This window comes from Branchiostoma lanceolatum, chromosome 8 (genome assembly GCF_035083965.1).
Source record: "Branchiostoma lanceolatum isolate klBraLanc5 chromosome 8, klBraLanc5.hap2, whole genome shotgun sequence".
In the NCBI taxonomy this organism is placed as follows: domain Eukaryota; kingdom Metazoa; phylum Chordata; class Leptocardii; order Amphioxiformes; family Branchiostomatidae; genus Branchiostoma; species Branchiostoma lanceolatum.
Window position 1 is genome coordinate 1,820,843 of NC_089729.1, and position 14,158 is coordinate 1,835,000.

General features: G+C 45.2%; 3 protein-coding genes across 4 annotated transcripts in view; 2 read left to right on the forward strand and 1 right to left on the reverse strand.

Moving 5' to 3' along the window:
• Positions 1-1,742: 1,742 nt before the first annotated feature.
• LOC136440483 (uncharacterized) lies at positions 1,743-7,027 on the forward strand. Its single transcript, XM_066436531.1, has 3 exons — positions 1,743-2,246; positions 2,947-3,105; positions 6,743-7,027. The coding sequence occupies exons 1-3, from the start codon at positions 1,743-1,745 to the stop codon at positions 7,025-7,027; spliced, it is 948 nt and encodes a 315-aa protein (XP_066292628.1).
• Positions 7,028-11,391: 4,364 nt separating this feature from the next.
• On the forward strand, positions 11,392-13,048 carry LOC136440484 (melatonin receptor type 1B-A-like). The gene is made up of 2 exons (XM_066436532.1): positions 11,392-12,287; positions 12,979-13,048. Exons 1-2 carry the CDS (start codon positions 11,404-11,406, stop codon positions 13,046-13,048), a joined length of 954 nt encoding a protein of 317 aa, XP_066292629.1. The 5' UTR covers positions 11,392-11,403.
• A 1,093-nt stretch (positions 13,049-14,141) lies between these two features.
• The window catches only part of LOC136440263 (leucine-rich repeat protein lrrA-like), a 7,604-nt gene continuing 7,587 nt past the window's right edge, over positions 14,142-14,158 (reverse strand). For both annotated transcript variants that reach the window (XM_066436194.1, XM_066436193.1), the window contains exon 9: positions 14,142-14,158. This exon is cut by the window's right edge and continues 263 nt beyond it. The gene's annotated coding sequence lies outside the window, so the exon portion shown is untranslated.

Here is a 14,158-nt window from a genome sequence, read left to right on the forward strand (position 1 = left end):
AATCCCCTATTGGTTACAGAGTTAGGCAGCAGGGAGAAGGTTAACAGCACACTGAAGTAGCCGTTTGGCACCCAATCCCCTATTGGTTACAGAGTTAGGCAGCAGGGAGAAGGTTAACAGCACACTGAAGTAGCCGTTTGGCACCCAATCCCCTATTGGTTACAGAGTTAGGCAGCAGGGAGAAGGTTAACAGCACACTGAAGTAGCCGTTTGGCACCCAATCCCCTATTGGTTACAGAGTTAGGCAGCAGGGAGAAGGTTAACGAGAGCCCCTCCTACAATCCGCCAGACGCCGCGTGACGAGTCAATCCGCGCGTGTCGGGTTTATTGGGAGGGAGATGAGTCGTGGTTCCGGTTCTTAATCCTGACGGATGGTTGGAACGGCGAGAAAAAGGCGGGAGAGAGGGAGAGAAATGGCCGCGTCGTGCGCGAGTACGTCATTATTTATGCCTCCATTCCACTCGACAGCGATCGGACTTGTGTAACCATTGATTTCACAATTGGAATATCATACAAAATGTAAAAGTACTGTAAAGGCAGAAATGTTCGCGAAGGTTTTATATTCGCGGTTTTCGCGGCGACCGTTACACCACGAAGTTAAAGCCACCACAAACATTTTTGTCCAATACTGTAGCAGCGTGTGACTTTAGCGCTGCCGCAAACTTAAAACCACTGCAAACGTCCCATTTTCGCCTTAGCGCGAAATAAAAACCACGCGAACTTAAATGCATTTACAGTATGACTGAAAAGACAACACAACACGCAAAGCGTAAAACGTTTCATTTTTTATACATGAAATTTAGCACTATGTTCAATCCTAGGTCCCTGGGAGCGCGCGGCGAGAGCGCCGTCCTAGTGGAATGGGCGTCAGTGCACGGTACGTCAGCTGTCAGAGTAGACGTGTGGGGCGGTGACAGACATGCAGGGCTCATTCGGGGACGTGTGCGGCCTCTGTATCTGTATCTATATAGTCGGTACAACTGCCATCAGGTGTAACACACCAGCTTCGCAGCCACGCGGCGCGGAAGCAGCTGGTTACATTACATCGAACGGTCTGTTACACCTCGTCTAGCGTCTGTAGCGCACTCGCAGTCGGCGTGCTCGTACTGCCGTTTTGTAGGTGATTGCGTGTTGTTGTCTGACTGCCGCCGTGAGCTGATATGATTGCTCAACATTATCTCCATGGCGTAGCAAGACTGGCATGCAAGGGCCTAGAGTGACTGCAAATTTTATTTCTGTATTTCTAATGACCATGATGCGGCTGCATTCGCTTCCAGTGCGGTCATGAGACAGTGGACAACCGGAACCGTACATCTTGTCAATTGCCAAGAAGCGTGATGATTTTTAAACCAACGTGCTCAAAGTGTGGCTCTTGAGAATCTCCTCGGACGGTGTCACCCTTACTAGTGGCGTACAAATTGGAACACAGAGCGCCGATGGATTCCAACCCTAACCATGTGGTCCAGAAGAAGGATTGTCACTCTGCAAGCTGACAACAGATCATATTCCAACAAAACGCAAGGGAGTAAAAGATTATCGTTCAGACGATATTTCTATTCACGTTGACGTATTTGCTATACTTCATGTAGTGCGGGCTCAACCCAAAGCCTGGATGTACGACTCTAAACGCGGAGTGCATGTGGAGGGACAAAGCTTTCAGAGTTCGACGGCCGCCGCGAAACAGTCGGGAGTTCTAGACTCAGTCGGAGTACAAGGCAAGTGATAGCATATAGAGTGCAGGTATGACGGGACCGCTGTACGATTGTACAGAATCTAAAACGACATACATGCTAACGGTGTGGAGGTTCGCGTTTACAGTTGGAATTGCGTGTACGGTGTTTGGTTTGGTCTGCATAAACGCTACCGACGGGGTAGAGATCCGGGAACTGACCGACAAGGAATTTTTTACGGTCCACGAAAAATCAAATCGCAGAGAAAACACCGCACAGGAGTTTGTCGCAACTTCCAGGAAATCGGACGGCCAGATAGAAACAATTAAGGAAAATTCTGAAGACAGGACGATGCACGAAAGTTCTCTGTTTAAGGACGAACCGATACAGAGGTGTAAGAGAAGCACTGATGATAGCGGGGCTAAAGGACTGGACACAGCTGTCGATGACAACAAGAAGGATGTAATGTCGACACCGGCACGTTCACTAGTCACCAGTGAGGCTACACCTAAGGAAAGCCTCACGGAGGAAGCGCATTACTGTCCGTTCTTCAATAACAGAGCGCCTTCCGCACAGGTAAGGCTTTGGTTCGTAGTACAACCTTTTCTAACGTAACATCGGCATGTTAGACCTTACGTTTGACTATCTTCTTTACAAAAACTCCTTTTGTATTAGTTAAGTGTTGCGCTACCGTCTGTTGCGTTTAAAGAGAGGGGAAATATAGAAGATGTTAAATGGAAAGGTTTAGTGTTAGAGATTTTAAGTTCAAATTGATTATTATCATCATTTGTATGCCTGTATGTTTTCACTCTGTGCAATATGTATATCTTTTGCTACGACTAGACGCATGGCCGAAGGGTACCAAAATAAACGTGTAAATGGACGCTACGGTCCTTCGGATCTCAGTTTTTGTGACACGTTACCACAGACCTTAACTACACCACAGACCTTAACTTTTGGAATCACGCACCCCCTTCTTTATCCGGACCTGCGAAACTGCATGTAGGTGTAGTGCCAGGCGAGGGACAAAGGCGTCGGGTTTCTTTACCTGCGATTATTTGAGCATGCAGGACGTTCAAGGTCTTAATCTTACCCTCCCCCTTCCTCAGCCAAACCTGCGGAACTGCAGCTGGGAACGTAACCTGACCATTTAACGTCCGATTTATTCAAAACGTAAATAGGTCATGTTACGTTACCAGGCCCGCAGCAAAAGTTAGAGGTTTGGTATTAGTGATTATGTACGACTTTCATGTTGTTGTTGTTTTCTTCACCGAAGCCGAACCTGCGGAACTGCAGCTGGTACCAGCCCCGGAGCTGCTGCCTCCAGCGGGAGATCGACATCATCTTCCGCGCCACCTACCCGCTCTCGGCCGCCTCGGACGAGTGTCGCAAGCAGCTCAGCTTCCTCTACTGCTACGTGTGCGACCCAGCACAGGTACGGGTTCTCTCGTCTAGCACTGTCTTCTCTCCTTCTGTACATACTGCTTCTGTAATCTAGTACTTTCTTTTCACCTTTTGCACATCTACTCTTGTCTCTTCTGTCCTTTTACGTGTGCGACCCCACACAGGTACTGGTTCTGTTATCTAATAATGTCCCCTTTCCTTCTGTACATACAGCTTCTGTCATCTAGGACTCTCTTCTATTCTTCTGTACTTTACAGCTTCTGTCATCTATCCTAACTCCTCTCTTCTCCTGTACTTTTACTACCCCACACAGATACTGGTACTGGTTATGTTATCTAATAATGTCCCCTTTCCTTCTGTACATACTGGTTCTGTCATCTAGTACTCTCTTTTCTCCTTCTGTACTTTTTTCGTGTGTAATCTCACATAGGTACTGGTTCTGTCATCTACTGATACATTGTATCCTCTTTCCTCCATCTGTACATACTGTTCGTATAATTACGTACTCTCTTCTCTTCTTCTGTACTTAACATCGTCCGTCTGGTGCTCTCTTATCATTTCCACATTCATTTATTCATTCATTCCAGATTCTGTTATCTTGTTCTCTCTTCTCCTCTTCTGTACGTTTCCTTGGGCGAACCGGATTCGGCTCAGCTCATGTCATCGAGTACCCTATTTTTTCCGTCTTTCAATCCTTCATTTGCTGTAATACCCTTAGTAGATATTGTTAGTTCCGCTAAGCGCTAGTATGGTTTATAACTGGAACTTCCCTTTTTAATTTTCCTTTTTCTTCCTCTTATCAGGTTCACATGGTCACACCTGTCATCTCTTTCTTTTTTTGCATCAGAAACATTCAACAGGATTCGTTACTCGTAACAAAGGTTTATCAAACGTAGATGGATGTTTCAATGCATATCACAGTCATAAATCGTGCCCATATCTTCATCTTGATTTATTTCCAGCCTGTATCTATATATGAACGTCTTCGCCATCTTTCAATTTCACCGTGTGACGCTCTAGATCTGTCTCTCCACTCCGAGTAGTTTCGCCTCCGGCGTTTCCGCTCTCTTTATATTCCGTGTGCTGCACATCGCTCAGTGCCTATCAGCCACTTTTCAACCATACATGTTCCCATGCAATGTCGAGTACTTGATCAGATAGTTCATATTCATATGTCATTCATACAGAACATGACATGCAAGATCCCTGCCAGCATCGTACAAAACTATTCTATATATAGCCAGACACGTGTTCTGGTTTGTATCGCTTTACCATGCTTTCAAAAGTTTGCCATCTATCATCTGGGTTTTTAACATTTGACAGTTTCGTGATGATCACTCACAATATACGACACATGCTCTGTAATTTGTTTAAAAGCATCATCTATGTCGACAGTAAGGTCCTGGTTACATTCGTCCTACAGCAAATCTACGACAATAAATTTGGGGCATTCTAGGGACAGCCGTGGCTGCATGTGTCGTACAATTGTCGGTCTTCTGACGGAAATTGTCGCGTGCATGTTGATGGTCTGTTCTGTCATAGGTTCCAAATCTTACGACAAAAAAAGAAGTTGTACGACGATTGTGACCAATGTATCATATGTTTGAATTGTTGAACCGATTTCCCTCAAACCTAATCTCCAAGCAGAATGTAGAAACGCAAAAGCGTAACGTTTCTAAAACTCCCAGTGAGGTTCGAGGAGCGGTCCACTGATACTGTTTTGGCCACTTTATACGCACAGTCTTGGCCCACTGATACTGTATTAGCCGACATAACGACTCTACTAGCGGAAGAATTGAGCTCGGAGATTATTTCAAACCTACGACGACCAGTTCTCTATACTGTTATAGCGACGTAATGAAAATTGTACGAGTATGACTTCAGCTGAAGCATCTGAAGACGACGTCTGATGAGCGTTATTACGTTTTCTTTAATTGAAACATCAAAAATAACACATAGTGATGCCGCACTCAAGCAACACAAGCGTATTTATCAAGCGTTTACGTTTTCCTGTATTGAAAAATAAGAAAAACAACACATAGTGATGCCGCACTAAAGCAAAACACGCTTACTTAATCGTATTCGTTATAACGCTCCTGTCAAAGTTTCACCCATCTGTCCCCTTTTTTCATCACGATCCGCTTTCATCTTCCTGTTACGCCCTCGGCATTTCTTCCCGACATATCACCGCTAACCTGCGCGACCTCGGCTCTCCGCCTGGGTGGCCCGAGGGCACGCATGGTTCCATTCATGTTGTTCATGAAAGCACCGAGACAGGCCGCGATACGGCGTGAGTTAAGTAGACAATGGCGGCTTGTGGAACATAGTGGAAACATGTTGAACTTGTGATATACGAGTCCTAACAGCTGTCATAAATTTTCAAACAGGCCACAACGACAATGTCGGACAAGAACATGACACGGCACCATTTTCACGATGTTAGCTAACTTTTTACCATCACTAGTATGCAAATTTCTGAAAAACACCATTGATTTCTACCCAAGCTCTAGCCTATAGAAATTCGACTTTTCTAAAAATATATAATTACTATAGGTGACGTCATCATGGCGTCATAACATTTTGCATAGATTACCGTCTTGCAATAAGAAACTTTCTCACAAAAATTCAAAGTCCATAGTTAACTGCAAAATGTATTTTTGAAGCCTTAACTGTTGGCAGAGCATGGTATATAGAATGGGTGGACTGAAAATACTGCAACAAGACGAAATGAAAGAGTATTTACATGAAAAGATGACCTATTTCCCTTCAGAAGTGTTGGGAGTGCGCTTGGGCGACACATTGTTCATAAAAGCTATAACTATGATTGCACTGTAACGGATACTGGACATAACTGACGGTGCGGTAACATAGGATTTGTGCCGAAGTCAGAACGTTACGAATAGTTATGAACAACCATGCCAAGCAGGTACAAAGAAATCTCACGCATCCTCTTTGTTCTATCAGGAACACAATGCCACCATATTCGTTGAAACAAACACGGTTATGAAAATTTGCAAGGTGACCTTCAACTACTTTTTCCCGCCCGCTGCCTGCAGACGATAAGCGGCACATATACGTCATCGCTCTATGAGGCACTCTGCTGAGGCAAGCAGGTTTGGCGCACGATAAAACACCGGACCAGTCTGGCGCCCTACTAACTCCGCTACGGGTCCGATAAAAGCAGCCTCAACACTACGGCCATTTCTCTTCCAAAAAAGTGTCTGATTATTGCACATTCCATGTTTCTAGTGGGCTTAAGGTGTTTAGATCTATGTCTGGTCTGGAAAGGCAGTTTTGGCATTAGATATAAGGTACGGAATGTTGGCTGAATTCACAGTTAACATTTCAAACGTGTTTAAATTATTTAAGATAGATGTATAACGTAAATCAGCTAACTCTCTTACAAATACTTTTTTTCTACAGCTTCATGTATGTATCTGTTCAGTCAGTAGCGCCGACTAGCGGATGTAGTTGGTGTTACATGACTCGGCTTATAGATTATGCTTTTCATTTGCAAACTACTTAGTAATGCCCGAAAGCTAACCGCAAGGGAACGCACGGATAAGATAATGTAGAAAAAAAAGTATAAAATGTCTAGTATATAGATCTATCTGATGATGCTATGTACATTAATACTTGATGATTATTTTCAATGTTATCGTTTTCAGAATACGTTTTACAGCTACGAGACTCTGACGGTGTGCGAGACGTTTTGCGACAGGATCTTCGCGGCATGCGGGTCCGCCTTGTGGAAGGGCTCGTCCATGAAGTCCGTGTACTCCTCCGGGAGGGATTTCTGTTTGAGAAGGAGCTTCCGGGTGGGGAGCGTGTCAAAAGGAAGATGTTTTCACCACGAAGAGGAGGTGGTCGTTTCCGGTATTGGACAAAGGACTCGACCTTCAACAAGCGTTATCATATTAGCACTTGGCTTGAAACTCGGTAGAATTCGGTAGAATTCATTCCGGGGCAGGATTCTAAGTGTGCAACACAAGAAACCTTACCAAGGACATTATGTATAAAATGTCCTTGGCCGTACCGACAGTTTCAACTGTACAGTCTGCGAAGGAGTGAACAGTCAATGTTATGAGGACAATTTATGCAGATAGGACACGTGAATCAGTGAGCAGTAGATCAAATGTTCCAGTTAGCTTATGGCGTCCTCCGTCATGCAAATTGCTACTTTTACTCCCCTTGTTATCCTTGGGTCACATTTCCAATCCGGGCCCAGCCGGGCAATCTTTGCGATCGAAAAGTATGATACAAAAGACAACAAAAACACAGAACGTATCCAAGGATTTAAGAGCATAGGTTGCAAATATTTATCAATATACACTTTAATTTGTCGTTTCCGCAAACAGCCCGGCCGGGCCCCGGTTGTGAAATGTGACCCTAGCATGAATATGGTGACCACGAGAGGAGGTTAAGACGTCTTTTGTGACGTATACGAAACCAAATACAATTTCTATTCCTATTGACGGTACCTTACATACGCGGAGATGGAACTAATGTAGCAAATGGTCTTCAACTGAAAAGATGTAGCATTTAGGGGCCAAGGTCACTATAATGATCACTACCGCTACGTTACGTCAAACACATAAAAACCAAAAAAGCTCAGAAAGAAAAGCGTTAAAAACGTAAACAATTATAACTAGGAATCCTCGGAGTAGTTTCGCATGATCTAAACATTGTGAATCAGTATAGTCGTCAAGAAAATAAAAGGAAAAACAAAAATAAGGGAGGTTTATGTAAAACAATTGTGCAGCGGAGTACGTTCATTTCACTACTAGAACAATGGAGGTTAGAAAATGCCTCCCTACCTACATACTTCTTTTCAAGGTACAAAACAAAACAAAAAAGCCGAAGACATTTTGCAGTATATAAACTCATTCCCGCCATTGTGTACTATCTACGCTCCTGTGATTTCTTTGACCTTCTCTTTCTTTCACTGAAAATCAACACGGCCGGTGAGTGCTACACAACCACGTACACGGATATCGGTAATGGGCAAATATTGACAAAGGAAAACGGGGCGCTTGGTGGTACTTCCTCGATGTGAAAAACAGGGTTACATAACAACACCGAGTCCCTGTGGTTGCTGTGCAGAACTGGAAGGTGATGCAATAAGCACAAAACATCATACCACTAATATCCACATTATCCGCGCGGTTAAACTTAATCAGAGACTTGGTATCGATGGGATGACGACTGCGATTGAAAATATGTTTTCGACGTTTGGGTGACGGTTTAGAAACTCTGAATGGCTGGTGTTTTTGTGGCATTTTATCACTGATCTATTCACCTTGTTGCATTATCATAGCCAGTAGGTACCCATCTGAGTAATGAGGTTGTTAAAACATGCTCGAGGCACCTCTTCGAACACATTTTACGTCTTTCCGAAAGATTGCGCAGCCCCGACAAGGATACCCCTCTAGTATTCGATCGAGGTCTCCCAGTTTTAAAGTAATTGAAACCAGGAGGCTCAACTGTGTGAAGCCGCTACCAGTTGAGCTAACGTAACATGACCAACAAGCTATCAGCCATCGAAAAATCAAGACCATAGCACGGCCAGGTCAAAAGATACAAAAACGGAAGTTCTGCTGCAGTACCAAGGTCACATACCAGGGGGTCCAAAATCGACCTTGAACTTCGGCTTCACAACACCTGCCCACATACCAAATATCATCGTAATCTACCAAGAGGTTCCTGAGTTATGCTGACTACAGTAGTGCGGAAACACAAACAGACAAACAGACACACACACACCCAAAACTATATCTCCATTTTTCATTGGAGATAATTAACGTGTAGGACCAGTTAACGTACGTTAACGACATTGTTCTATGTGAGACTTACATCGACGGGACGAAGTCTGCAAACGAAAAATGTAATTGCGCGGACCTTCGGCCATGGGTAGCTGTGGGATTTTTGTAGCTTTTTTTCCCTCTTTTTTGCGATGTTTTCTGATCACCCGTTCTATGCCTGGCTCAGTAGTGGACGCTTCCACGGTAACAAATAGAGCCCCCCCACCTCCCATCAGATGTCATCAAAAGTCTCTCAGGAGTCTACCCAATAGAAATTGAAAAATCAGGCCTTCCGCGCTGATCTCGAAGCAGATGTAAATTTTCGGCTCATTCCCAGTGTTAAACGCTTGTTTTCGCAACATCAGTATTCTGGTGCACCTTTAAACGGTTCTTAAACAGTGTAATAGCAGAAAAGTATTTAATGTTCCCGAAACAGGCGAGATTGCTCCTTGCAGCATCAGGTCATCTTTACTAGCCTCCGTTGCAGACTCCTTCCGGCTTTTATCTTTCAAGTTCTCTTATTACATTTTCTTTTCTTGTTACGGGATGAATATCGGACAAAAATGTAATAAGAAAACGGTCACTCAAGAGAAAACAGCCGGAGGGAGTCTGAAATAGCCTGGAGTCCAGCCATATTAGCTTTGGTCCGCTCCCAACGGTCGATACGGTTGGCGGAGTAGCAATCGATGAGAGTGGACCAAAAAGCAAAGCTGGATTCCAGGCTGAGTCTGCAACGGAGGCTCGTTTTTAGAACTCACCGCAAACATTGACATGTCCTGGGAGCCAGACTGTTATCGGGCCGTTTAGTCGGGCCCTTCGGCGGCTCAAAGCTCTAAGCCCGTCGATGCAAATAAGGCAACGGGGGAGTTCTAGCCCGAGAGTTGACCGGCCCTTAACAACAGGTTAAGGGCGCGGTCCACTCCCCGGCCTACAACTCCCCGGAGCGTTAGTTAATTTAAATCGGGCGGGCTGACTGTCTCGGGCCGCCGTAGGGACTCGCTAGCGGCTCGGTCCTAGTCTGCTTCCCAGGGTAACCTTGACATCGCTCTGCCCCGGCCTTACTACTTCCTCTACAGAATAATTAATTCCTGAATAACTCACGTCGAATGGTTCCCGAGGAAAGGTTGAAAACAGGAAGACGCGCATTTGAGCAAAACGCTCACTAATGGATCTTTCCTACAGAAAAGGCAAACAGATTTGGGTGCCTGACGCAACGCGTGAACGGGTAACGAGGCCATGCAAGATTTATTACATGATTGACATCCACACTAGCTTTGATTTTAGCCCTAAGATAAAAAAAAAAGTGAGAAGATGTTTTTCCCGTTCACAGAATTTAGAGTTATTCGCAAATGTGACAAGTTGGTAAGTGGCCACAATGTTAACTGTATGCACAATATGAATTTGAGTTTTGTTCTCTGTAAGTTTTCCAAGACGGCAAACTGCTGATGGTCATGTAATTATGGGGCGTTTTAAAACCGTTATAACCCAAGGCAAATTAACACAAAGGCGCTGTAACTATGAAGAATTCTCCGCGACCCTGCAGCAATATCAAATAGTTTGTGTGTCTGCACTACTGTGATGATATCGCTGAAAAATGAGCAAACATGACGAAGTACATTTTTCGTCTTCTGGACTGAAATTTCACATCGCCAGAAGACGCTACCCACAGAACAGAGGTTGCGATGCTTTAATGGGTGTTTTGCAGAAGTCGTGGTGACACAGCGCAATGTTTTGATTGTTTAAGCACTGAGTAGGTGGCCACTAAATGTCCCTTACATACCGTGACGTTGTCATTCGTTCTTTGGGAATTTGGAGGATAGACACCGGTCACGACAGCTTTATAAGTAACATCTAACACATGTGCACGGGCGATTCTGACCAAGAAGCATCCTCTGGCTTTTCCATCTTCTTCGGGACAGACTGTCGAATAACTGATCTCCTGATTTTTTCTAGTTGAGGTAGCAAAAATAGAGATTTAGATGTATTGTCAGGACCAGAAATCTTCTAATCGACGCTGTGTTGGACAGTCGGCTTCTGAGAGTGACGCTTGGACAGCGCAACCGTCTACCAAGACATAGAAAGAAGTGATTTTCGTGTTGGTCAACGCATGCGCGAGTGAAACGTAGGAGCACTTTCTACCACTGCAACCACTCTGCACGCTGAACCCGGCATTGTTTTTTGTCTACAACAGAACAACGTCTGCATCTGGAGCAGAAAGACAAATCCGAGACTTCTACGGACAGCGTCTCAAAGTTTCGACTTTTGAACAGCTGAACAGGTGAGAGTATACAGGAACATTTAGGCGAAGGGCTTCCCTACCATTGCCTCCTCCGGCAAACTCACCAACCTCTCCACAGTAACAGCAAGGGATATTTGTTACCACTTACTACTATGCACGAGAACTTATTTAGGCCCGTGTCAATGCAGGAAAATTGGCTGATTGCTGGGACGCTGTCTACGCAAGAAACTGTAGCGACTCCTCCAACTAGACTCTGAGACAGAAAGCATCGCCAATCGAGCACTTCATCATGGAAAATATTGCATTTCTCGCTAAAAACGTGAACACTACGAGCACCCATGTCAACACGTCGGGCAGGGGCATATGGAACCGGGGTCCGCACGAATACGTGGCGCTCTACATCGACTTCGCGAGCATGTTCGGCATCCTGGCAAACCTCCTCAATAGCCTCGCCATCATGACCACGAAGAAGCTGCAGAACTCCTCGAACGCCTTCATCCTGAACCTGAGTTTCCTGGACACCTTCGTGGCCTGCCTGGGCCTGGTGGTGAGGCTACAGGTGTTCTTCCCGAAGTATGTTCCGGGAAACGCCTGCGAGGCCGTCGGGGCGCTCACCTGCATCGCGCTGGCCGCGTCCGCCGTCAACCTGGCCGCGATTGCCGTGAACAGGTACTACCTGGTCACCAGAGGACCGGTACAGTACAAGAAGGTGTTCTCTAAGAGAAGGACGTTTGTGTGCATCCTGCTCGTGTGGGTGACAGGGGTCCTCTTCAACCTCCCTCCTATCCTCGGATTCGGGAAGTACGGCTATAACGTGAAGACGCATATGTGCACGTTCGTGTATAACGACAGGAGGATGTACTTTCACTTGTTCCTTGGGACTATGTTTGGTTTCGGCGGAGTGATCCTCACCGTCGGCATCTGCTACCTGAAGATCTACCTTGTTCTGCGGCGGCTGCGGAGGCTTAGACCGGGAGTGAGGCTTCCCCGCCACGCCTGGACAGACACCATCGCCGTCCGCCTGCACCAGATCGAACGCCAGGACGCAAAACTGGTGACGTCGCTGTTCTTCGTGTGCTGCGGGTTCTGCGTGTGCTGGCTCCCGCTTTTGGTGACGATCCTCGTGGACAGTAACTTCAACGCGCCGCCGGCCGCCTACCTGCCCGGTGTTATGTTGTTGTTCACTCACCCGGTGATCAACCCGCTTATTTACCTTTGGGTCAACAGAACATACCGCCAGGCTTACAGGAGGATACTTTGCTGCGACTTTTCTCGAAAAAGTAGGTGTTGTCTCGGACGAGGAATAAACACTATCCAGCAACTAACGCAACGCGACGCTGGAGTCCCGTGTTTGAGAAGAGGCACAGCTCAAAAACGTTAAAGAACCCACCACATTGATATAACAGCAGAACACACGGCCAGGATTACGAGAGAATATTCTGTTGCAACTTTCCCGACGAAGTAGGTGTTGTCTCTGACGATTAACAACTTTTTATACTGCTCTTTTAAACTAACGATACGCGACGCAGGAGGTCCGGTGTTTGAGTAGTCACACCTCAAAAACGTTAAAGAACCCACCACACCTATCAACAACAACAGAACATCCGGCCAGGATTGCAAGGGGGTACTCTGTTGCAACTTTCCCGAAAAAGTACTTTTCCCGAAAAAGTAGGTGTTGTCTCTGACAAACTTTCTACATGGCTCTTCCAAACAACATCGAGCGACTGACGTTACACGTCGCTGGGGGTCCCGTGTTTGAGTAGAGAAGCCTCTCAAGCAAGTTAAAGAACCCACCACTAAATAACAATAGGGATCCGCCGCGGTGCGAACTGAACAAAACATATCCGTTCTATCTGACTCTAAGGCTGCCCTTTGATGCTAACGGCCAGTGGGGCTACATCGACTGTATGAAAGACAAGCCCATGAAGAATTGAAAACGTGGTATTATGATATTTCCTAAGTTGAGACTGTCTTGGTGGAGACTGCATAGTATGGCTGCAAACCTCGTTGAAATGAACTAGCCTGGAATCCAGACCTGTTTATAGCTCCCGAGTCTCTCTCCGCAAATAGAGACTCGGGAGCTATAATAGGTCTGCGGAGAGAGACTCGGGAGCTATAATAGGTCTGCGGAGAGAGACTCGGGAGCTATAACAGGTCTAGATTCCAGGCTAGAAATGAACAGGAGCAAGTAAAATAGCACAGCAGAGTCTGTAGGAAACTTTTCGATGATGATCTGTACATATCTTGGTATTTCTTTAAGGTGTCGTGATGATGTCATGGGTTGCTTAGAACCACTTTTAAGAACACTTGAAGATGATGTTATGAGACATTTATGAAACAAATTATAAGTGTGTCATATAATTCTATAAAAGCATTAAAACTATTCTGAGATGAATTTAAGAGAGTTGTGAGATTCTTTAATGGGTAGTTTATCTGTGTGGTGTATTAGGCCACACTGACTTCATTCTAAGGATGGCATCAACAAATGTGTTGATTTCTGTCTATTCAAAAAGAGATAAGATAAAAGAATATGCTCAGAACAAAGGCAGTGATTTGCGACAAAGCTGTAAACGGTGAAAAAAAGGTCACATTTATTCTGTTCTTTCTTTGTCGCATTTGCATCAGTTTTGCTCATGATCAGATGATGTCGTCCATCGAATCAAGTCTGGAAAAAAGTTAGATGATGACACAAGAGGTCTGCACATGCCCTTTTCTTTTACTAGTTCTAGCCTGAGTACCATCCTCTGTAGTTACCGCTGGCTCAATTGCTTTTTGGTAGCCTGCAGCTGAGTACCATCCTCCATAATGACCGCTGGCTAAATGCTTTTTGCTTGCTAACTGAGCAAGCGAGAAGCATTGAGCCAGCGGTCACTATGGACGATGGTACTCAGGCTAATTTTCTTCACGCTACAACCGTAAACATGAAAAGTAGGTTATGATACAAAAAACAGGTTACATGCTTAAAAGTGATAGATGATATCCAACCATCCTGTCCTTGTTTATCTAGTAAGTAGTTACATCTATTTTCTTTGACTATCGAGAAG